Raw genomic sequence first — 25,730 nt, 5'->3', positions numbered from 1 at the left:
GTCTCGGCCTCCCAAGTATTGGGGTTACAAGTGTGCGCCACCACACCCAGCGTGAAGTCCACTTTTTGGGGAGCCAGCCCGTAGCCCTGCCAGAAAGAAGAGCCACCTCGCATGACTAACGTCCTTCGTGGCTGCAGCTGAAGCATGTCCCCGTGTCTGTTGCGCCTCTGCGGTCTCTGCTCTAATGACAGGGACGTGAGGGGGAGGCAGCCATGAAACCCAGCGACCTTCCCCAGATGGCAGGGCGGGCTGCTGCGCAGGTCCCCTGGGACACTTCCTGAGGCTGCCTCGCTCATTCGTCCAGGCCTCACTCAGCGTGGGATGTTCAGGTCATCGCTCTCCCTCAGCTCCAGCCTGGCTCAGGGCCCCCAAACTCCACATGCCCTGCAGGGCTGAAGAGCCTGGCCCAGGGGGTGTGAGCACTATTTTGGTGTGTGTGGTCCCGGGGACTGAATCCAGGGGCACTCTACCTCTGAGCTACATTCTCTGCCCTATTTTATTTTAAAACAGGATCTGATTAAATTACCATGCACTGGCCTTCAACCTGTGATCCTCCAGTTTCAGCCTCCCAAGTGTGCCACCACACCCGGCTGTGGGCACTGTGTATTTTGTTGTTGTGCTACTGTGGATTAAATCCAGGTGCATTCTACCTCCAAGCCACACCTCCAGCTCTTTCTATTTTTTACTTGGAAAGAGCCTCGCTGGGTTGCTGAGTTTGTCCTCAAACCTGTGATCCTTGTGTCTCAGCCTCCGAAGTGCAGGGATTTCAGGCGCTCGGCACCATACTATTAGTGATAACAGTGACTAGGTCTCGTCGGGGCAGACTCTGCCAGTGCCCCACATGTCTCAGTTTATTGTCCTCTCATTAATCCCGCGAGGCGAGCTCAGTGACTATCTCAGTAGGACGTAGAGTTCAGCAAGGTGAAGAAATGTGACCAAAGTTACAAATGCGGAGAAAGAGCCCTCATTCAGGTCTCTGCCTCTGATCACAGGTCCCAGACCACCTGCAGCCGCACCTGGAAGGAATCAGTGGGCTCTGCGCTCCCGAGCACCGATTGTCCATGAGCCTTCCTGCAAGCGCCTCTGTCTCCGCTCCCACCTGCTGTTGGTTATTTGGGTCCAGCAACTGCCCCCAGAGGAGCTGGCGGCTCCAGCCGGATGCTGCTGCTTCCCTGTAGACAGCTGAGGCCTCCTGATCCTTCACCTCCCAAGAGGCCTGAGCTGGGGACGGCTCCCCAGGCCTTGGAGGGTGAAGACCCAGACCCACGGTAGAGCCTGGACGGCCTTCCTCTTCTGCCCCCAGAGGTGTCTAAATCTAGGCCTACTGGCTTCCCTGCGTCTCGCGAGGCCATTCCTGGTGAAGTCCCAGCTGCTGTCCCACCACGACGCTCACTTTAGAGTGCTTTTCCCTCGCACTGTGCTCCACCTACATCCTACCCATTCTTTTTGACTTAGGTGAAGTATTGATTAGAAGATTACAGAAAAGAACATAATACCTGTGTCCCCAGTAGCCAACTCTACCGAACCTTAATATTTGACCACCATTGCTTCAAACTGTAAAGGCCTTGTAAATGATTACGGATGCAATCGGCCACCCGCATGTCCCTCATTTGGATCCTCTCTTCTTTTCCAGGACCACCAGTTGGGGGTTCAGCAGCCCTATGCATTTTTTTTTTCGGGTCTGAGGATAGAACCCAGGGGCATTTGGGTTCTATCCCGAGCTACACCCCTTGCCCTATTTTTTATTCTTTATTTTGAAAAAGGGTCTCACTGGGTTGTGGAGGGCCTCACTAAGTAGCTGAGGCTGTCCGCAAACCGTGATCCTCCTGTCTCAGGCTCCCGGATGCTGGGATTACAAGCGTGTGCCACCACGCCCGGCTCCTATGCATGTTTTTATACTATAAAAACTCATGCGAATGTCTGTATTTTTAGAACATTATGTAGTTTGGCTTGCCTTTAAACTCTATATGCCTAGCCACGGGTGGCAGTGCATGACTGTAATCCCACCACAGGGGAGACTGAGACAGGAGGATTGCAGGTTTGAAGCCAGACTCAGCAACTTAGGCCCTCAGCAACTTTGTGAGACCCTGTATCAAATAAAAAAATAATAATAAAATAGGGTTGGGGGTATACTTAGGAGACAGAATGCCCTTGGGTTCAATCCTCAGTATCATTAAATAAAACCTCCATTCGTATGCCATGTGTAGCTTCATATTTTGAGATTAATCAGTGTTGATGTATATATTTCTGTTCAATAGTGGCAGGACAGAATTCCATGAATATGACACCACACTCCGTCCTTGTGCAGAGGGACACACAGCTGTCCCAACAGTAGTGATTACCAAAAATGCTGTATATTTCCTTGTACCCAGGCACACCTCTTGAACTTTTTAGCTCTACCAACACTGCCTCAAAGTAACAGCACCAATTTTTATCACCATAGTGTGGGCGTCTCGCTGCTCTGGGTCCTCCCCATAGTGTGGGGGTCTCACTGCTCTGGGTCCTCCCCATAGTGTGGGGTCTCGTTGCTCTGGGTCCTCCCCATAGTGTGGGGTCTCGCTGCTCTGGGTCCTCTCCATAGTGTGGGGTCTCACTGCTCTGGGTCCTCCCCATAGTGTGGGGTCTCGTTGCTCTGGGTCCTCCCCATAGTGTGGGGTCTCGCTGCTCTGGGTCCTCCCCATAGTGTGGGGGTCTCGCTGCTCTGGGTCCTCCCCATAGTATGGGGTCTCGCTGCTCTGGGTCCTCCCCATAGTGTGGGGGTCTCGCTGCTCTGGGTCCTCCCCATAGTGTGGGGTCTCGCTGCTCTGGGTCCTCCCCATAGTGTGGGGTCTCGCTGCTCTGGGTCCTCCCCATAGTGTGGGGGTCTCGCTGCTCTGGGTCCTCCCCATAGTATGGGGTCTCGCTGCTCTGGGTCCTCCCCATAGTGTGGGGGTCTCGCTGCTCTGGGTCCTCCCCATAGTGTGGGGGGTCTTGCTGCTCTGGGTCCTCCCCATAGTGTGGGGTCTCGCTACTCTGGGTCCTCCCCATAGTGTGGGGTCTCATTGCTCTGGGTCCTCCCCATAGTGTGGGGTCTCGCTGCTCTGGATCCTCCCCATAGTATGGGGTCTCACTGCTCTGGGTCCTCCCCATAGTATGGGGTCTCGCTGCTCTGGGTCCTCCCCATAGTGTGGGGTCTCGCTGCTCTGGATCCTCCCCATAGTGTGGGGGTCTCGCTGCTCTGGGTCCTCCCCATAGTGTGGGGTCTCGCTGCTCTGGGTCCTCCCCATAGTGTGGGGTCTCGCTGCTCTGGGTCGTCCCCATAGTGTGGGGGTCTCGCTGCTCTGGGTCCTCCCCATAGTATGGGGTCTCACTGCTCTGGGTCCTCCCCATAGTGTGGGCATCTCACTACTCTGGGTCCTCCCCATAGTGTGGGGGTCTTGCTGCTCTGGGTCCTCCCCATAGTGTGGGGGTCTCGCTGCTCTGGGTCCTCCCCATAGTGTGGGGTCTCGCTGCTCTGGGTCCTCCCCATAGTGTGGGGTCTCGCTGCTCTGGGTCCTCCCCATAGTATGGGGTCTCACTGCTCTGGGTCCTCCCCATAGTATGGGGTCTCGCTGCTCTGGGTCCACCCCATAGTGTGGGGTCTCACTGCTCTGGGTCCTCCCCATAGTGTGGGCGTCTCGCTGCTCTGGGTCCTCCCCATAGTGTGGGCGTCTCGCTGCTCTGGGTCCTCCCCATATGTGGGGTCTCGCTGCTCTGGGTCCTCCCCAGCACTTAGTTGTACCATCAGACCTTTACATTTCTGCCAGTTTGATAGGTGTAAAGTGGCATCTCAATTTAACTGGCAGTTCTTTATACTAGTGAGTTTGGGCATGAAAATATGCCCTAATGTTTATGATTATGTTTCTGTTCCTCTGTGTATTGCCTGTTTATATCTTCGGACTTTTTCTACTAGGGTTCTTTGTCTTATGCTTTTGTAAGAGTTCCTTATAAGACAACTCCTCATCATCCTCTTCCTCTTCCCTCTTCCTCCTTTTTTTGTAGTACTGGGGATGGAACCCTGGGGCATTCTACATCTGACCTACACCCCCAGCACTATTTTATTTTTTATTTGGAAACAGAGTCTTACTAAGTTGCAAAGGGCCTAAGTTTTAGCTGAGACTGTTCACAAACCTGTAATCCTCCTGTTTCAGCCTCCCAAGTACTGGGATTACATGGGTGAGCCACCACACCCAGCTGTAAAACTTGTTGAGACTAAAAATTTCATGAGACTCATCTGTTGATTGGTTTTAGGATTAAACAATTCTGGGAAATGGGCTGAGGTGTGGCTCAGTCACGGAGCTGTTTGCCTAGCCTGTGGGGGGCCTTGGATTCAATACCCAGCACTACACTAAAAAACAAAACAAAACAAAATATATGGCAACTGATAACGTGACAAATATCCTCCTTCAGTCTCTGGCTTGTCTTTCAATTTCATCTTTCATTTTGTGGAAGAAAGCATTTAAATTCTTAATTACCTAGAAGCCCAGTAGCTCAGGCTCCACACCTTCACTAAAGTGGTCGGGGGTCAGCTGCCATTAGGGAACCCCTGCCTCTGAGCGCCCCCCTCTCAGGACACCGGCTCTTCTTGTCCTGGCTGTCCTGAGCACCCTGGTGGTGAGCACTGCATGGCAGGTGGACACATGCAGTTTTGTTTGCCGTCAATTAATTGTATTGCTCTTGTCTACTGGGCTCTCGGCCTTTAGTATCTTGCTGAAGAATTCTTTTGCTATCTTGTACCCACAAAATATTTTATTTTCTTTTATTCTCTCTTAGGGAATTATAGGGTTTTTTTTTTTTTTGGTGGTACTGGGGTTCCTGTACCTCCCTTCTACCTCCGGGCTACACTCCCAGACCTATTTTATAGGTTTTTTAAAATTTGGAAACAGGGTCTCTTAAGCCAGCGGGGCTGGCTTTGAACCTGCGCGATCCTCCTGTCTCCGCCTCCCAAGCGTGGGGATTACAAGCGTGCGCCACCACGCCTGGCTGAAGTAGAGATTTAATTTTATTTTTTCCTATGTGGATAATCATTTGCCCCCTCAGCACTTTTTGTGTGAGTGTGTGTGTGTGTGTGTGTGTGTGTGGTACTTGGGGTGGAACCCAGAGGCTTTCTACCTCTGGGCTATACTCCCAGACCTGTTTTTTATTTTTATTTGGAAATAGGGTCTCTTAAGCCAGCGCGGCTGGCTTCGAAACCTGCGTGATCCTCCTGTCTCCGCCTCCCAAGCGTGGGGATTACAAGTGTGCATCACCACGCCTGGCTCTTTATCAGTTTTTATAAATGTGTGAATCTATACTTGTCCTATCTAGTATAATCCATGTGCCCATCCTTCCTCTAGCGCCACACTGTGTTATTTATGATGGCCTCGTGGTAAGTCTGGCTATCTCGCAGGGCAAGCTCGTCTCGTACGAGCCCTGCAGGTTCCGGCAGCCACAATGGATGGGTTCTCCTATTCTCACAGCACTCAGCACTGCCCTCATTTCAATCCTGCTGCTCTATCAGTTTGTGAATCCTTCCAGGGCTGAGACAACATCTGTTTTGGTCGCTGTCACAGTCCTTCCAGAAAGCACAATGATGGCAGGTAACAGGCACTCAGGAAACACTTGGTGAGTGGAACGACAGGGAAGGAAAAAGTGTTCTGGGAACGGCCCTGTGGTGCAGTGGTGACAGGCCATGTGGGAGGGCACTGTGGAGGAGCGGAGCCAGGCATGGTGGAGCACCGCTACCCCGGGAGGTGGAGCCAGGAGGATCACAGGTCCAAGGCCGACTCAGCAACTCAGCGAGCCCACAGTAACTCAGCAAGACCCCATTTCCAAATATAAATGAAACAGAGCTGGAGGTGTAAAGACAGAAAGACACTAAGAAAGCAGAGAGAGGCATCCCTGGGACACACGCGCTGGCAGGATCCAGGCCCTCATGAACAGCTCAGGAATGAATACGGGAGTAAAGGCTCACACCCTAGTCACCTACTGTAACTAAAAACACGGTCATGGGGCGGGGGCTGCGCGATGGGCATTTGATGGATTATATTATTCAGTTCTTAAACAACTCTGTCAGGTGGGTGCTACAATGACTTCTATTTTACAGAGGACAAAACTGAGTTTTAGAGAGGTCACAAGCTAGTTAGTAAAAGAACTTGGACTGGAATCCAAGGTGCTGGCTTAGCACCTGAGCGCGTCACCATGGGGCCGCGCTGCAGCTCTGTGACGAGGGACCAGCTGGAAAGCGACTCTCTTGAAAACTACAGATTCTCCAGGACTGTGTGCTTTTGAAGTACTATATGCATTCATAACATAATCGTATCCGAGCTTTTCCTTTTAAATATGTATTATTATGGCTGCTGGGCTTTGGTGAGGGAGAAGTTAAACAGTGTTTCAGAAGATAAGAGCATGTAACCCTCCACCCCCCTGTATTGGAAATGGAACCCAGGAGCATTCTACCTCTGAGCTACGCCCCCAGCCCAACTTTTTATTCTTTATTTCAAAAATAGGGTCTTATTAAGTTGCAGAAAGTAGATGAGTAGCTACTTCCTTACTAAGTAGCTGAGGCTGGCCAAGAACCTGTGATTCTCCTGTCTCAGCCTCTCAAATCCTGGGATTACAAGCAGGAGCCACCACGCCCAGCTGGAAATATCACTGTGTGTGTGTGTGTGTGTGTGTGTGTGTGTGTGTGTGTGTGTGTGTGTGTTACTAGAGATGGAACCCAGGGACATTATACCTCTGAGCTACACCCCCAGCCCTATTTTTTATTCTTTATTTTGAAACAGTGTCTCACTGAGTTGCAAAGGGCCTCACTAAGTAGTGGAGGCTGTCTGCGAACTGTGATCCTCCTGTCTCAGCCTCCTGAATGCTGGGATTACAAATTTGCACCACCAATGCCCAGCTAATATAACTAATTTTAATCCAGCCAATTCTAAAAATGTTAGAGTGGGACTAGCAGGCAATGCTTTATTTTTTATTTTTTGGTGGTAGTGGTGGTGAAACGCAGGGGCTTTCTACCTCTGGGCTATACTCCCAGACATATTTTATATTTTATTTGGAAACAGGGTCTCACTAAGTTGCTGAGAGCCTCACTAAGTAGCTGTGGCTGGCTTCGAACCTGTGCAATCCTCCTGTCTCCTCCTCCCAAGTGCGGGGATTCCAAGTGTGCACCACCATGCCTGGCTAGCAGGCGATGCTTTAAATCACTGGTTCTTGAACTGTGGTACCCAGACCATCAGCATCATTTGGGACTTACTGGACTCTGGGGTGGGGGCCACCATATGAGCTTAAAATAGTGCCTGGGCTCTCACCTCAGCAGCACATATGCAGAGATTCTACTTGGAGTTTGGCTCTGGTTGCATGGTCTGAACCACTAGGAAAGCTTCCCAGTTGGAGAATGGAGAGCTGGAGATGCCATGGAGTGGCTAAGGAATACAATCACTTCACTGCCTGCGGCTGCAGGAGCGTGTGGTGGAGGGGTCTCTGGCTGGGGCTGCTGTCTGCTGCGGAGTTTGTCTGCTCTCTCCTTTCCTGTGTTTCCAGCTCATACCTGCTGGCCTGGGCCTGTTCATGATGCTCAGAGTCCATAAGGCAAGCGCGTGCGGAGACGCCATGCCCTGCACAGGCTCTGCTTTACAGCTGCTTGTGGACTGCATTCTTTGACTCACACATCATCAGCCGGGAGCCTCCTCCTGCAGCCTGTCCCCAGACCTCGGGGTCCTGAGTGAGCCTACGGGGGACGGCGAGGGCACCTCCTCTTCCAGCAGCAGTAACTGGCTTGAAGGCTACCCCCCTGTGATTCTGGTCAGATCCTGGGCGTGCGTGTGGGGAAGCTGGGGTTTTGACCTCCAGGACAAATGAGAATAGCTCAGAGGACACTTTCAGGGATAACTACGATGTTTTCCACGCATCCCAGCTGGAGTGGGGTGGAGAAAGGATGGCATTGGAGACATGGGGTCGACAGAGAAGCCTGATATTCTCACATAGGGGGAAAACAAACTTCTCCTAATTCCACATCCATCTCTGACTCCGTGGCCAGGCTCCTGTGTTTCCAGGGCCCTTCTGCTGTTCCGACTTATGTTCCTGTAAGCCCCCACCCCCACCCCCGGCTACCGACACAGCGGGCTACAATGCTTCCTCCTCCTCGGATGGAAAGGTCTGCTCTTCAGCAGACAGCGGGTAAACCTGCCACACGGAGAGAAATACCACACTACAAGGCCCCTTGAATCAATTATACCAAGTATACGCAAACCTTGTTTTTAGATCCTGGCATGGTGGCACATACCTGTAATTCCAGGACTTGGGAGGCTGAGACAGAAGTGTTACAGGTTCAAGGCCAGCCTCAGCAACTTAGTGAGACTTAGATCCTCAGGAACTTAATGAGACCCTGTTCCAAATAAAAAATAAAATAGGCCTGGGGGTGTAGCTCAGAGGTAGAGTGCCTCTGGATTCAAACCCTAGCTCCACTAACTAACTGATTATAACTAACTAATAGGGCTGGGGGTGCAGCTCAGAGGCAGAGCACCCCGGGTCCCATTCCCAGTACCCCCATTGTGTTTTCTAGAGGGCTTTATCACTTATACTCCATTCTTTCAGTCCTCACATTCATCAGCTTGTTTGGAAAGGCCTGGAGAGATGGGCGAACTCAGAGCCATGGCTGACAGGGTTAAGAACCACACGGCAGGAAAGGAGGAGAGTGGCTACTCTGCAGCAAAAGAAACCAAGGTGATATATCAGAAGTGGCGGTAGCCAGTGACTGGTACCTAGTGACTCCTTTTAAATGAAATGCTACCCCACGAAGGGCAGGAACTACATCTTACTCCCCAGTATGCACAAAAACTCCCTGCACAAAACTGGCACTCAAGAAATATTTGATGAGCTGGGCATGGTGGTGTGTGCTTGTGATCCCAGTACTTGGGAGGCTGAGACAGGAGGATCCAGGTTCGCGGCCAGCCTCAGCTACTTAGTGAGGCCCTCTGCAACTTAGTGAGACCCTGTTTCAAAATAAAAAGCAACAACAAAAACTGGGGCAGGGGGTAGAATGCCCTTGGGTTCAATCCCTAGTACCACAGAAAAAAGTATTTGATGAAATGAAGAAATGAAATAGAATATAACATGAATAAACCTTGAAAATTTTATGCTAAGTTAAGGAGCCATTCACAAAGGACCACATATAATTCCACTTATTTGAAATGCCCAGAATAGGTCACCTATAGAAACAGAGAGCTGATAATTGGCTCCCTATAAATGGAGAGGATTGGGGGATTGGAGAGTAATGGCCAGGGGATACACGACCCCTCCTTTCCTCCCTCCCTCCCTCCTGTCTCTCTCTCTCTCTTTTCTTTCTTTACAGTACTGAAAACTGAACCCAAGGTTTCTCCCGCTGAGCTACATCCCCAGACTTTTTATTTTGAGGTGGGTCTCACTATGTTGTCTAGGCTGGCCTCAAACCTTCAATCCTCCTGCCTCAGCCTCTTGTGTAGCTAGGACTAGAGTTGTGTATCATCACACCCAGATAGGACTTCTTTTTAGGGTAATAAAAAATAAATGTTCTAAAATTGATTGTGGAAAAATATAAAATAAGTCTGGGCATGTAGCCGGAGGTAGAAGGCCCCTGGAGTTCATTCCCAGCACCACAAAATAAAAACAAATAGATAAAATTGATTGTGGTAATGGATGCATACTTCTGAAAATAAATCAGAATCCACTGAATCTTATACCCTAAATGGGTAAAGTATATGCAATGTGAATTGTATCTCCCCTCAAATAAAACTGTTAAATAAATATTTGATGAATAAACAATTGAACAATTGAATGTAAGATGTAGTTGCTGACTTATTTTTAGTTACTTGGAACCATGGGCTATCAGAACCATGTCAGATGGCAGACAAGGGCTAGGACTGTAGCTCAGTGGTAGAGCATTTGCCTAGTATGGTGAGGCCTTGGGTTTGACCCCTAGCACTGGAAAAAGCCAGACAAGGAGTGTTCATTCATACATTCATTCATGTATTCATCCATCCAGGGTCAACATGTACGCAGGTCCATGCTTAGGCTCAGTGGCTCAGGCAGCATACAGGATGGGTGTGGGCTGCCTGCTCTCCTGGAGCGCACACGCACATCTCGGGTTCCTTCTCCTTTTTATTCAGAAATTCCCCAGTTAAAGCGGTGCTTTCATTTGTTCGTTTATTATTAGCTTTTTTTTTTTTTTTTTTTTTTTTGGTACTAGAATTGCATACAGGGGCATTCTACCTCTGAACAAATTTCCCAGGCTATTTTATTTTTCCTTTTACTAGGTTGCTGAAGGTCTTGCTAAATTGCTGAGGCTAGCTTTGAACCTGGGATTCTCCTGTCTCAGCCTTCCAAGTACCAGGATTACAGGCTGTACCACAGAGCCATTTATTTATTAAGACAGGGTCTTCCTATGTCGCCCAGGCTGGCCTTGAACTGATGGTCCTCCTGACTCACTTTCTGGGCGTTGCTGGGATTATAGGTACATGCCACCACAGCTGGCTGAATTCTTTTTATTTCTTTCCATTTTTTTTCTTTTGGTGCTGTGGATTGAACCCCAGGGGGTGTTCTCTCTCCAAGCTACACCACATCCCTATTTTATTTTATTTCTTTTTTGCAGTACTGAGGATGGAACCCAGGGGCATTGTACCTCCAAGCTATACCCCTAGCCCTATTTTTCTTTCTTTTCTTTTCTTTTTTTTTTTTTTTGTGGTCCTGGGGATAGAACCCTTCTACCTCTGGGCTATACTCCCAGACCTATTTTATATTTTTTTATTTGGAAACAGGGTCTCTTAAGCCAGTAGGGCTGGCTTCGAGCTTACGTGATCCTCCTGTCTCTGCCTCCCAAGTGCGGGGATTACAAGGGTGCGCCACCATGCCCGGCTTATTCTTTATTTTGAAACAGAGTCTTACCAAGTTGCAAAGGGTCTCACTAAGTAGCTGAGGCTGTCCATGAGCCTTGATCCTCCTGTCTCAGCCTCCCAAATGTTGGTATTACAAGTGTGTGCCACCATGCCTTCTCTATTTTTTATTTGGAAACAGGGTCTCGCTAAATTGCTGAGGGCCTAGCTAAATTGTGGGGGCTGGCTTAAAATCTGTGATCCTCCTTATCTCAGCCTCTCAAGTACTGGGATTATGGTTATGCACCACCATATCTGGCTAGCATTTTTTTTTTTTTTTTTGTGGTACTGGGGTTCTTGGAAGCCCTTCTACCTCTGGGCTACACTCCCAGACCTATTTTTATATTTTTGAAACAGGGTCTCTTACGCCAGCGCGGCTGGCTTTGAACCTGCGCGATCCTCCTGTCTCTGCCTCTCAAGTGCGGGGATTACAAGCGTGTGCCACCACGCCCAGCCTGGCTAGCATTTTTATTCTTAGATCTAGTCTTTAAGAATATTAAATTCTGCTGGGCGTGGCGGCGCACGCTTGTAATCCCGCACTTGGGAGGCATACACAGGAGGATCGCGCAGGTTCGAAGCCAGCCTTGCTGGCTTAAGAGACCCTGTTTCCAAATAAATATATAAAAATAGGTCTGGGAGTGTAACCCGGGGGTAGAAGGGTTTCCGGGAACCCCAGTACCACCAAAAAAAAAAAAAAAAAAACCCAAGCAAACAACAGACAAATTCCTAATCTTTCTTAAAATTATCTGAACCCAAGAAAAACTATCATAGAAGTTTGAAGCTAACTCTACTTGAGTGTTTTTAAATGACAAGAAATAATTTTCCTCACTCCCTTCTCTCTTTTATTTGCTAAGAAAAAAAATTTCAAAGCTCTTTTGAGCTGCAGATCAACTAAAATGGTGAAACATGAACTGAGCTTTTACTAGTGGCCAATTGCCACTGGTAAAGGTAACTACCCACTGAATAGTAAGCAGGGAAAAACCTGCAAAATTCTGGATGTGTGATCATTAGACAGGTTTTGTGCATGACAAGCAAAATTGGTTGGTGAGCTGTGAACCAGAAGACACCCTGCCTGCCCGGTGTGCGGCTGCTGTCTGGCTGGCAGCGACTGACCTCTGATGGGGGTGGGCCGGCTGGTTTGGGGGTGAGTAAGTTGGTGCAGCTGGGACGAGGAGACTGGGCACTGTCCCAGCTCAGGCGATGGGTCCGACACTTGCGCTGCTACTTACAGCTATCAGGAAATTTGGGTAACACAGGCTCTTTGAGTCTCAGTTTCCTTGTCAGTAAAGTGGCCAGTAACAGTTTTTAAAAGGATTGAGATAATTAGATAGCTAAATTTAAAGGAACAATGGAGGTAAATGCCTTCCATCTGATTCAGGAAAGCTAGGCATTTTTCATAACACAGGTCTTTTTACTATTTTACTTCCATTTGCAGCCCTAGCTCAGGTTTGGTGCTGAAGTAAAAGAGACATGCTCCAAATACTTGATTTGGCTAAAAGGTGTGAATGATAGTGACACCAAATCCAGAAGGTGTGAATGATAGTGACACCAAACCCAGAAAGGAGCGGCTCCGGATTACTTCTGCAACGGCTCTCGGTCCTGATCAACCCTGAAAGCCTGCTTTTAGTGAACCTAACACAATCTGTCCCTTTTCTTAATTGTGATTTTATCACCTTCAGGGCTTTCCACTCCCCAGCCTCAACCTTTATCACAAGTCACTCCCCACTCTTGTCTCTGAGTGTGTGTGTGTAGTGTGTGTGTGCACGCCTGCATATGTGTGTGTGTGTGTGTGTGTGTGTGTGTGTGTGTGTGTGTGTGTGTGTTTTGGCTTTTTTTCCCCCTCTGCATTTCACCACCCTCCAACTCTATCTTCAGACCCTGAGGCTCCCCGCAGAAACCACAAAAGATCATTTGGCTTCCCTTAGGAAATGCAGAAAGTATTATGTTTTGGGGCAAACCCCAAGTAGACCCCTCTCCAAATGCCAGTTTCTCTCCTAATGATTTTTTCATGTGTACATGGTTCAGGTTTCTCTGAGAAGCCCTGGCCCACACAGGGCTGTGCTGGCCCCAAGGGCCAGGAGACGTACCTGGCCGCTTTCTGAGTGAGCTCCAGCGGGAAGTCCGGGCACAGTAACTGCAGCAGACAGTGATATTCTTTCATGGTCAGCAAATCTGGAGTGGGATTGGAGAGGGATGCGTTAGCTTTCTGCAGTGCAAGTCACTGCCTTCTCTTTAGGCATTTCATGGGTCATTTCAGACCCAGTCTTGGTAGAGTTGGTTTTTTGTTTGTTTTGGTGGTACGAAGTCTCAAACCCAGGGGTTCATGCATGCTGGGCAAGTGCTCTACCACTAAGCTACAACCCCAACCTTGAGTTGCTTTTTATTTTTTGAGGTACTGGAAATTGAACTTAGGGGTATTCTACCTCTGGTCTACATCTCCAGACCAATTTTATTTATTACTTTGGAAACAGGGTCTCACTACATTGTTGAGGCTGGCTATAAACCTGCGATCCTTCTGTCTCAGCCTCCCAAGTACTGGGATTACAGGTGTGTGCCACCATGCCCAGCTTACAGCTGCTCTTCTAAGGTGAGTCAGCATTACGCATGTGCAGCCACTAAAATTAGGTGAGATTATAAAATATTTTCCTGGGTGTCAGCTCCCAGTTATAACTGCTTTAACCAAAGGGGCTTCACTTGTTTGAGAGGAAAGGGGCCTTCAGGCATAGTGGCATACATCTGTAATCCTAGTACTTAGGAGGCTGAAACAGGAGGATCACAGGCTTGAAGCCAGCCTCAGCAACTTAGCAAGGCTCTTAGCAACTTAGCGAGATCTTTTTCCAAATAAAAAAATAAAAAAAGCTGGGTGTGGTGGCACACGCTTTTAAACCCAGCATTTGGAAAGCTGAGACAGGAGGAAGGCAGTTCACTGATAGCCTCAGCTACTTGGTGAGGCCCTCTGCAACTCAGTGAGGCCCTGTTTCAAAATAAAGAATAAACAATAGGGCTGGGGTTGTAGCTCGGAGGTAGAATGCCCCTGGGTTCTATTCCCAGTACCTCAAAACAAACAAACAAACAAACAAACAAACAAACAAGCAAGCAAACAAGCAAACAAACAAATAGGGCTACGGAGCTGGGCCTGGTGGCGCACGCTTGTAATCCCAGCATTCAGGAGGCTGAGACTGGAGGATCGCGGTTCGCCGACAGCCTCAGCTACTTAGTGAGGCCAACTTAGTGAGACCCTGTCTCAAAATAAATAAAAAATAGGGCAGGGGGTGTAGCTCGGAGGTCAAATGCCCCTGGGTTCCATCCCCAGACCAGCAAGAAAAAAAAAAAAAAAAACAAATAGGGATATGGGTGTAGCTTAGAGATAGAATACCTCTGGGTTCAATCCCCAGTCCCCCCCCCCCCCACACACACACTTTGGTCGAATGAGTCATTTCAGAGCTGGTTAAATCTTTTGACATTCTCTGGCATGGTAATGTTCACCACTGCATGCCCAAAGACCATCCACAGAATATCTGGAAGCAGCACCAAGGCAAACAGTCTTGCATGTGTGGAGGAGGGGGAGAAGAGTACAGCATGGAAAGCCACAGACCTTAGTTACTCTGTCATCCAGCACTGTAGCAGGCTGGTTTCTGCTGGATGCCTACTCTCAGCTCTGGACACCCTATTAGAGGAAGCCAAGACAAAGGTCCAAGATATATAATCAAGGCAATCAAGTGATTCTGATATACAGAAGCAGTGCTGTGGGATGGAGAACCCAGGAGTCCCTGTGGTCCATTTGACAAAGAGGCAAATCTCAGATGCCACGGGAAGGAAATACCCTGATGCTTAAACATGGTTTTGTCACTGTAAGCACTAAAGCCAAAGGGTTTTGGACCAGCCAGGCTGCAGTCAGTAATCTGCGCGTGCCAGTGCATTTCAGATACGAAGGGCAGGCTAATGGTCGAGCAAGGGCAGTCCACCCAGAAGCCATCCTGACTGGGAAGAGGAGGACGAGAAGGGAATCCAGAGGGCACGGCTATGTTTGGGGAATGAAGATGACAATCACAGGCACTCGGTTTCTTTGGACCTAAGTTAGTCCAAGCCACAGGAATCTAGATCTTCTGCCCCTGCTAGTGTGGTTGATGTTTTTCCAAGACAAAAAAACCCCAAATCTCCAGGGAGAAGCCTGGGTTCCTACTTTTTCATCAAAGCTCAATTCAAGGTGGGGGCATAGAGTTAAACTAACCACACTGCCAGAGTCAGGGACACCAAAGGACAGACTCGGCGTCAATGTAGGTCAGAGGATCAGGATGGCTTTCGTGGCCTTCCTTTAGGCCACATTGGGGTGTGTACTCTCTCCTCACTGCCTGACCTCGGGGGTCTTATTCTTCAAAGGAGGGGGTAAGAGACACTCACAGTCTCATGGGTTTGGGGTGAGGAACACACCAGCTACACACCCAGCCCTCCTTTTTTTGAGGTACTGGGGATTGAACCCGGGAGCATTCTACCTCTGAGCTACACCTCCAGCCTTATTTTATATTTTATTTTGAAACAGGGCCTCACTAACTTGTTCAGGGACCTCGCCAAGTTGCTGAGGTTGTCCTCAAACCCGTGACCCTCCTGTCTCAGTCTCCCAAGTACTGGGGTTACAAGTGTGCACCACCAAACTCTGCTTACTTGGTGATTTTCTAGGATAAACTTTGGTGGCTACATCTGAGGGGACAGGGGCCAAATGGTTTCACAGGAATTCACTTTCACCCCCCCAAAATGACTGGAAAATAACCCTGGAATGATAAACAGGGTGAAAGAAAATGAGAAGATGTGGTTGGGGACAATGGTGCATTCCTGTAATCCCAGCACTCTGGAGGCTGAGACAGGAGGATCATAAATTTAAGGCCAGCCTTGGTGATTTAAGGAGACCCTCTTTCAAAATAAAGTGCCCCTGGGCTCAATCCCCAGTGTGTACACACACACACACACACACACACACACACACACACACAGAAAGAGAGAAAATTAAGAGAGAGAAAATGGAGAGAGAGAAAATGGAGAGAAAGAAAATGAAGAGAGAGGAATTCCCTTATTTAATAAAGAAATACAGTGCTAAGAATCAATCTTATCCTCCTGGTTTCTACAGCTTAGGCCCTGTTTTAAGTTCTTCTTCTTTGCTCCTGGGGATTGAATCCAGAGGCATTCTACCTCCAAGTTACACACTAGCCCTTTTTGTTTTTTATTTTGAAACGGTCTTCTGAGGTGGCTGAGAGGCTTGCTAAATTTTTGAGGTTGGTCTTGAACCTGTGATCCTCCTGTCGTAGCCTCCCAAGTATTAGGATTACAGGTATGTGCCACCACGCCTGGCTCTTGATGTTATTTCAACTCATTTATTTCAACTACTTGCTTCCAAAGAGCAGAATAACTTACAAAATCACTCCGCATCTTTTTAATTGTGTTTGTCAGCTTTTCTTTGCTGTGACAAATATCTGAGAAAATTAACTTCGAGGAGGGAAGATTTACTTTGGCTCCTGGTTTTGGTGGTTTCAGTCCATGGTGAGCTGACTCTAAGGCAGAAATGTCACGGCAGAAGGAGATGGGGAGGAAGGCTACTCAGCTCCTGGCAGCCGGGAAGCAGAGAGGAAGTGGCCGGGGACAGACAGAGTCCCCAAGGCCGGCCCCCAAGGATGCACTCCTTCAGCTAGGTCTCACTCTCACTGTTTCCACTGCCTCTCAGGAGCCCGTTCAGACAGCAACTCCGGCAGTGGGATAATCTACCGATAATGTCAGAGCCTGTATGATCCAGCCGCTTCCCCGAGTAGCGCCACCCCGGCCTTGCTGCGCTGGGGACCACGCCCTCAACATACGGGAATTTGGGGACGCCATAGATCCAAAGCATGACACCCACACAACACCAGGTTCTCAAAAACGCTACAGCCAGCCGGGCGTGGTGCGCACGCTTGTCATCCCAGCATTCGGGAGGCAGACAGGAGGATCGCGGTTCGCGGACAGCCTCAGCTGCTTAGTGAGGCCCTCTGCAACTCAGTGAGACCCGGTTTCAAAATTAAGAATAAAAAACAGGGCAAGGGTGTAGCTCGGAGGTAGAATGCCCCTAGGTTCCATTCCCAGACCATCCCCCCCCCAAAAAAAAAAGCTAAACCCAGAAAATACCCTGTCTACCACCCCTGTAACTGGACTCTCCCAGACGTCATGTGAGGAGGTGGCCACATAAAGAGACTCATGGAAATGTGACCAAATCAACAACTTTTAATTGTGTGTGGGAGATCGTTTCTAATCCTATAAGTAGTGGCCGGATAATACCAAGACCAGATGGCCTCAAGGAGAGCCACACCTCCGGTGGTACACAGCAGCCACTCGCACCCGTGGGTACGGTGCGAATGGCAAGTGGTGAGGCTCGTCCCAGCATCACAGCGCCAAGGAGCCCATGGGAGCAGTCCTGCCTGCGCCTCAGGCTGGCTTCACATCTTGACTCTGCAGTTTATCAGGTATGTAGCCTTGGGCAAATTGCTTAATTTCTCTCAATCTCAGCTTCTCATCTGTATAATGGGAGTGATAATACCTGCTTTTCAGGGTTGAAGTCAAGTATAAAAGAGATACTGTCTATAAAGTACTTAGCAGAATCCTAGGGCTTAGTAACACTAAACAATGGGGGCTTTCTGGTTTTATTTTTAAATCTTGGGGGTATGGGTAGTTGAGGAAAACAAGTAGAGGTTTTCCTCGCTGAGTCTGATGCTTACACACCTAGAAGTGTTCTGCCTAGAAAATTCGGTCAGCCTGCCTGCACACACATTTCTTAACACTCTTGTCTCCATTCATCTGACATCCCCCGTGCCCCCCGCGTTCAGGCAGAGCGTTTCAGTGAGGAGCGAGCCAGCAGCACCCAGCTTCTGAGGCTTGCACTCGGGCGCTCGTTGGCGCCAAATGCTGCTGTGGACGCTGGGCTCTAGGCGCTTACTGCTCCTAAGAGTCCAAAGGCCCCTCCTGGCAGCCTTTTGTGCTGCGGGAGTAACAGTGATGAGAGTGAATAGTCTTTGAGCTCTGTGCTCAGCACTTGAATTAGCGCACTTAACCTTCGCGGCAACCTTATGAAGCAGGCTCCATTGTTCCCAGCCCCATTTCACAGATAAGGACACAGGCGCTTAGAGGATGCCATAACCTGGTGATCAAAGAAAAAGGGGCCCAGAGTGTGAGGGATGGAAGGGGATCTGTCCCCCCAGAGCAAGATCCCAAGCTGGGAGGGAAAGAAGGGGGGGGGGATCAGGGATGGAGGAGCTTAACAACGAAAATACTACTCGTGTGTGTGTGTGTGTGTGTGTGTGTGTGTGTGTGTGTGTATGGTGGGGTGCGTGTTACTAGGGATTGTCCAGTATGCCTTGTGCATGTGAGGCAAGCACTTTACCACTAAGCTACCCCAAACCTTTTGATTTTAAGACAAGGTCTCACTAAGTTGCCTAGGCTGGCCTCCCCCTTGTAATCCTCCTACCTCAGCCTCCCAAGTGGCTGGGATTGAAGGTGTGTACACTGTGCCAAAGGGCTTGCTAACCTTCGCGGTCACTTACTATGGTCCAGGCACCGTTCTCCTAGGGTTTTGCATGTGTCACCTCATCTCATCTTCACAATTTTATCCCCATTTCCCAGACACACCAACTCAGACTGTGCATGCTTATGAGGCAGAGCTGGAACTCCAGCCCAGGCCCTGGGGCTCCGGCGCTTACCCAGTGACCACTCCAGCACCTCGATCTTATCAACCCGAATGTGTGGAGACTTAAGAGCTTGTCTCCCCTCCAAACAAACTGCTGGGGACTAAATAGCTCCAGGTGAACTGGATCAAGGAGACAATCCAAGTGAATTGGGGATTTTCATGTAAGAAATTGAGGCTGAAAGGTTCTAATTACCGTCAACAGGAAAGACTGAAGCTTTGCAGGGCGGGAGGATGGTCCACCTGCCGCAGCGCCAGCCTCTGCCCCGCCCACCTGCAGCCCTCAGCCTGCTGGCAGGTGTAGGTGTGTACCAACACATGGCTTCTCTAAAGGAATCCCCCACAATTAGGAAAGCTCAGCCAGCGGCCCCGAAAGTTCAAAGGCAAAGACATAAGAAGACTTTGGTATAAGATCAAAATCAGAATACTCTCCACAAATTGGAGCTTCTGTTTGTGTGGGTGGTCAGAACTGTTAAACTCTTCTAAGCCTGCGAGAGTCTCACCCACTAGGTGCCTGGCTCTGGGCCAGAGAGGTTTTTACATTTTGCTTCTATCATCTCCAGAGGCAGCACAGCGTGACATTGTGACCTGTGTTTTAGAATACTGGGTCCAGATTCTAGTTTTGCCAATGACTTTAAATTACTTGCTGAATTAATTCTATGCTTTGTTTTCCCCATATGTAAAACTGACTATACAAACATGATGGAATTGAGTTACTGTGAAATACTTAAAATAATGTCTGTCCTAACCGGGCATGGTGGCACAAGCTTGAAATCCCAGTACTTGGGAGGCTGAAACAGGAGGATCTCAGGTTCAAAGTCAGCCTCTGCAACTTAGCGGGGATCTCAGCAACTTAGCAAGACCCTGTCTCCAGAAAAAATAAAATAATAAGGGCTGGAGGTGTAGGTCACAGATAGAATGCCCCCAGGTTCAATCCCCAGGAACACACACACACACACACACACACACACACACACACATGCACACACACACAAATAATGTCTGCTCTCTTTCCTAAGTGCTGTTTCAGCTATTACCATATCAGAAATAAAGAAACCAGGGCTCAGAGAGGATTACTTTCTCAAAGAAACAGCTGGTTAGAAGGCTAAGATTCAGATCCAAGCCTATCTGGCCCCAAAGGTCCTGTAGATCCAGCTGGTCTTTGGAGGACTTCTGATGATAGGATTGTTCATGCCAGATGACTGATAGACTGTATCTAAGTTAAACACACAGAAACCTTCCAGGCAGGCCACATTCAACAAGGCAGGGTAGTCAGGCAGGGCAGTTGTATTAGAGCAGAGCTCAGACTTGGTAACCAGATGACCCACTTTCAAAAATCTGGCTCTGCTACTCACCATCAGCATGACTTGGACAAGTTATACAACTTCTATGAATCTTAGCTTCCTTGTTTGAAAAGCATGAATAACTCCAATATATCCTTAATGGGATTGTTGTAAAAAAAAAAACAAAAGAAATAACTTACATATAAATTTCCAGAGAAATATTAACATAGTGGTCAATAAGTGGTAGTGTTTTATAATTAGTAACTGATTAAAAATTAAAGTCCTGAAATTCAGGAATCTCTGGACTGAGCTAAAGCACTTAGCACGATGCCTGACGCATCATAGCAAATATCTGTTGAAGAAATAAACAAAACATGTACTACACAGTACCCAAGTCAAAATTCAAGAATTCGTGGGACAAAGTTCTGGCTACGGAGATGGGAAACCTCCAAGCACAAGACATATTTCTCAAAGCTTAGGGAGGGTGTGTGTGTGTGTGTGTGTGTGTGTGTGTGTGTGTGCGCGCGCGTGTGTGCGCGCGCGCATAGATTCCAGAAGCTAGCAAATGCCTATTTGGTAGGTACTGCAACTCTTAACAAACACAATAAATCATAGCAGGTGTATTACAATTCATGGGTTTATTGACTCTTAGAGCCTGCTTGATTCAATGGGCTTGGATATTTATTTACACAGGAATGTATCACCAATTTTACTATGGAACTACGGGAGGCCGAGGCTTCCTTCACAGAAATGCACTTCACCCCCTGCTATAGCCCTAGCACAATATTACTGTTTTCAAGATAAGCAGAACCCTGGCTCAAAATATTCTTTTGTTGGTTATCTCTGCTCTAATCCTAGAGAATGACAGATGAGGTTATTTAGCCTAGAAACTTAATCTCGTCAGGAATTATTAATGCCCAGTGGAGTTGAGGGCTAACTCATTTTCATTTTCAGGCAAAGAAGAATGTCTTTCCTACATCTGGTATGCCTTCTTGCCGTGGAAATTCCTGCCTGTGAAGCTCTGTGGGGGCAGCTTAGTCATTTCTACATCCTCTTTGCAGACCACCATGTGTGTCCACAACATTTGTTCACAAGAGCTGTGGCGGTGTGTGGTTGTATACTCAGATGCGTCTGTTCTTCCTGGGAAATGGTGCCTTTGCCGGGGTCAGAGCGGTGTCACTGAAGACCAGCAGAGGAGTGCCAGGTGGAAGGACCTGGGCCTTATCTCTGTCTCTTCTTCAGAGAAGGCCTTCCCCAAGGCCTGAATCAAGGCTCTTTAGGGCCACAGCTGTGGGCGTGCAATGGCGTTTAGTTTGAATGCATCTGTGTGACTGCCTGCATGTTGGCTGGGGGTGCTGGTGCTGGGCAAGGCTGGAGATAATGAAATGCTACCAAGCCATGGGAAACCCAGAGGACAGAACAAATGCTAGTTGGTCGGCTGCATGATTTCAATAGGAACTACCGCAGAGGCCAGAGAACACCACAGCCCATGAGTGAACTTTCCAATTTTCAGCTGCAATTGTTTTCATGTTCCTTCATGGAGGGGTCGGGAAGGCTCATTCTAAATGACGCTTGCCCTCTGCCAGGCTGCTCTGCCAAGGGATGCTCGGAAGGACATGGGTAGTTTGGGGCATGACCACACCACCCCTTCCCATTCCCAGGGCAGGAGGCTTTGTTACCAGGCCACAGCTGAGTAAATACTGCTCAGGACGGCTCTGCGGAGGGGGAGGGGAGGGGAGGGGAGGGGAGGGGGGAGGGAGCACATCTGACAGCTTCACCCCGAGGAGCACTTGGTACCGCAGTCGCAGGAAGCCTGCTAACATCCTAAGGAAGGGCCATGTTCCTGTCGAGCAAAGGCCCAGGAGAAGAGCAGTCTGTATTCTTAAATTTTATCTTCTTTGGCAGCACCGTTGTTTAATATTATAAATGAAGGGAGATGATAATTAGTTTACTGAGAGGGAAATGATCCCACAAAAGGAACGAGAGGCAGTGGCGTCCAGTGACACCTGAGGGGTAAGGTACTCAGGCCATGACTAACACTATCCTTTGCCAACTCCTTACTCCCCAGAGCGTCTTTAGTGTGTTCAAACGGGGGCAGAAAGCCAGGCTCTTTCGTTTTATATTTTATTATGACTAAACCCAGCGCCGAGTATGAAATGTATTTAGCTTATTTCTATTTGGCTAGTATATATGTTCTAGGCAAAGTATTAAATCAAGACCCAGAAACAATTTCATGGTAATGTTTAGAATGAACAAAAGCAACGTCCCAGGAACTGTTTATATCAGATAGATTTAAAGACATGTAGGCATTTCTAATCAGGGTCTGAAAATCCCTCCCCAAGGATAATTATGACGTATCATAACCATCTGGTCAGGTGGGTAGGCTAACCATGGCCATCCCTAGCCACCACCTCTGGGGGCCTGAATCAGAACCCTGGTCTGCTATAAAACACCCCTAAACTGTGCATGGTGGTGCATGCCTGTAATTCCATTACTTGGGAGTCTGAGACAGGAGGATTGAAGGTTTGAGGCCAGCCTCAGCAACACAGTGAGACCCACAGCAACTTAGCCAGACCTTGTTTCAAAGTAAAGAAAAAGGGGGTTATCTTGGAGGTAGAACACTCTTGAGTTCAATCCCTAGCACAAAAATAAATAAATAAGTAAATAAGTAAGTAAATAAATAAATAAAAGAAGAGCCTCCTATACTGTGTCAGACCGTTGGGGTACTGCCCTGTCTTTGGGGGCTGTTGAGAGCTGGAGGACAAAGGCAAGATGTTGTCCTGGGGAGGCCATTGTCTGTGAAAACTCTGATGATATGAAACTCGTCAGGCTGCACATGTGCAGGAGAGGCCGCACACGGCACTGCGGAAGGAGGCAGGGTGCCAGGAGGAGAGAAGGCCTCTCGTTAGTAGTAATGGGGCCGGCGACTCTGGCAGGGCAAAGTCTCCTACCCATTTATTGAGGAAATGGGAGGGAGTTTTGGACGTCAAGATGTGGAGCAGGATCTTGGCACCAGACGCTCCCACGGGGTCCAGCAGCCCAACCAGGAAGTGAAGCAAGCCCCGGGTTTGCGCCACGGCTCCCAGGCTCGTACGGCTCCGCCAGGTGCTGCTGGTTGGTGTTTGGCTTGGAAAGAGGACAGGGTGTGCCCTTTCAAACAGGCACCTCGGGGCCAACGTGTAATTCTCTAGGAAGAAGCAGGTGCTTGGAGTGTCCGTGCCCCACTCCTGCTCCTAGGTGAACAGCGGAGGTTCTGCGGCAGGAGCATCAGGCCTTTTCATGGTGACTAAAGGTGAGAGGAAATATCCCACTCTCCTGGTATATCTGGAATACCTCACTTAGCCTTTGAAAAAGACTTTGAAAAGCATTATTTTTAAATTTCCTTATATGGATTTTTATGGCCAGAATGAGCATTTTCCTGTGATATTTAGAGTCAAAAAGATCTCTTTTACCTCTGAGACATATCAAGATAAAGAGACAAGCCGGGCGTGGTGGCGCACGCTTGTAATCCCAGCATTTGGGAGGTTGAGACCTGGAGGATCGCGGTTCGCGGACAGCCTCAGCTACTTAGTGAGGCCCTCTGCAACTCAGTGAGACCCTGTTTCAAGATAAAGAATAAAAAATAGGGCAGGGGGTGTAGCTCAGAGGTAGAATGCCCCTGGGTTCCATCCCCAGTACTGAAAAGAGAGAGAGAGACAGACAGACAGACAGAGAGACAGACAAGAACCTGCTCTAAGTTCTGCAAAACCCTGATTGCATTCCTCTGGCACAATTTTTCTGGGCCTCAGTTTTCCACCTACAAAATAAGAAAGTCATAGTATATGAGGGTAAAAAAATGTTTAAAAGATACATTTTATTTAAAAAATTGAAATCTAGCTGGGTGTGATGGCACATGCTTGTAATTCCAGTCTTTGGGAGGTTGCAAGTTCAAGGCCAGCATCTGCAACTTGGTGAAAAATAAAAATAAATAAATAAATGAATAGGGCTGGAGGTGTAGCTCAGCGGTAGAATACCCCTGGGTTTAATCCCCAGTCTGCAAAAACAAACAAATGAACAAACAAAACCTTGGAACTCTTATAAGGAACCTCAATATCTCCCATAGATTAAAAACAAAGCTTCACAGAGCACAGTGCCACTTGCCTGTAATCCCAGTGCTTGGGAGGCTGAGACAGGAGGATCACAGGTTCAAAGCCAGCCTCAGCTACTTCGTGAGACCTTGTTTCCAATAAAAAATAAAATGGGGCTAGAAGTGTAGCTCAGGGGAGAATGCCCCTGGGTTCAACGCCAAGTAACACACCCATATCCGCATCCACACACACAGAGAAATGAGTGGATAACAGTATTGTTAATGACGTTACTAGTGTGAATAAACATTGTACTAACCATGAAGTTTCTGAGAAGATTAAAAGAGTTGATTACAAAAAAGAGGGATGGCAAATTAAAGTGCTTCTGACACAAGGCAGAATTCAATACACACCACCTGTTCTTGTTCTATTCCCCCCCCTCCCCCGCACTCGGGGCACACAGGTGGGATGGCGCCCGCCTGACAAAAGGCATAGTTCTCCAGAATTCTCCAGCTGAAGCAACCTTACTCCTTATCTCGTGATTACTTTATCATCCTTTGTTCTTTATTGATGGTAATGGACTTCCTGCCTGAGACAGGTGTGCACCACTTTCCTTGAAAAGCCAATGCATTGCCAGTCCTCTTCACCTCACTCTTAATCCTGCAGGCAGCTCATATTCGTGGCGACTGTATCATTATGCAGGCCATTTTCAATTCTGATGCTCATAAGAACCTTGTGGGGCAGAGAGAGTTTAATGGCCTCAAGCCCTCCCCACTTGTTTTTTTTCTTCAGTGCCAGGGGTTGAACCCAGGGCCTCGCACATGCTACACAGGTGCTCTACCATGGAGCTACACCACCAGCCCTTTTTATTCTTAGTTTGAACCGGTCTCAGTAAATTGCTGAGGCTGGCCTTGAACTTGCATTCCTCCTGTCTCAGTCTCCCAAGTACTGGGATTACAGACGTGCACCCCTGCACTCAGCCTCAGCTCCCTCACCTTTCTCTAGACAAAGAAAAGGATTTTGTCCCCCAACAAGGGTCAAAAGGCCCCAGCAGTGGTCCCAGAATCACCAAGCCTTCCCACAGCAGTGCAAAGCCTCTTTCTACTACATAGGCTGGCACCCTGATGCCATTTTTTTTTTTTTTTCTGGCCCTAAGTTCCTGGGAATTCAGCCTGAATTTCTTTCTTTTATGGATTAAAAAATACCGAGGCATAGTGAATTTCCATAATTAGAACTCAGCAAATGTTAGCTGCAACGATCTGTTTTTGTTGTTAATATTTAAATCTGCCACCAGCGATTCTATCTCTACCATGGCTCCTATCGTCTGGCTCCAGAATCAGATGCAGTCTATCTCTCAGGTGCCTTGCTGCTCACCAAACAAATGGACAGATCTTCTCTATTTTAAATGACTTGCTACTCATGCCTATAATAGAGAAAGAATAACAAAATTAACATTTTAAGCCATTGTAAGCCTGTATCTGTGATTTTTGTTGTTCTGAGGATGGAATGCAAGGGCGTTCTGCCACTGAGCTACATCACCAGTTCTTTATTTTTAATTTTGAGACAAGGTCTCCCTAAGTTGCCCAGGCTGGCCTTGAACTTGTGATCCTCCTACCTCAGCCTCTCTAGGAGCTGGAATTGCAGCCCTGTGGCACCATGCCCTGCTGTATCTGCAAGTTTCATAGGACTAGACACAGATTCACAAGAAAAAAGTATATTTAGTTTATACATATAAAATGTATATTATATATACTTTCAACTACCTTTTCTTTTCCAATTTAAA

At 48.2% G+C, this 25,730-nt stretch overlaps 1 protein-coding gene across 1 annotated transcript in view; it reads right to left on the bottom strand.

Moving 5' to 3' along the window:
* The window catches only part of CSTPP1 (centriolar satellite-associated tubulin polyglutamylase complex regulator 1), a gene marked incomplete at both ends in the record, with an annotated part of 203,991 nt that overhangs the window by 14,471 nt on the left and 163,790 nt on the right, over window positions 1-25,730 (bottom strand). The window contains 1 exon segment of the mRNA XM_080707788.1: window positions 12,992-13,076. Coding sequence (XP_080563914.1) covers window positions 12,992-13,076 — 85 coding nt within the window.

Source organism: Muscardinus avellanarius (assembly GCF_963383645.1).
Source record: "Muscardinus avellanarius genome assembly, chromosome: 1".
NCBI classification, from domain to species: domain Eukaryota; kingdom Metazoa; phylum Chordata; class Mammalia; order Rodentia; family Gliridae; genus Muscardinus; species Muscardinus avellanarius.
This window is presented reverse-complemented; position numbering and strand designations above follow the sequence as displayed.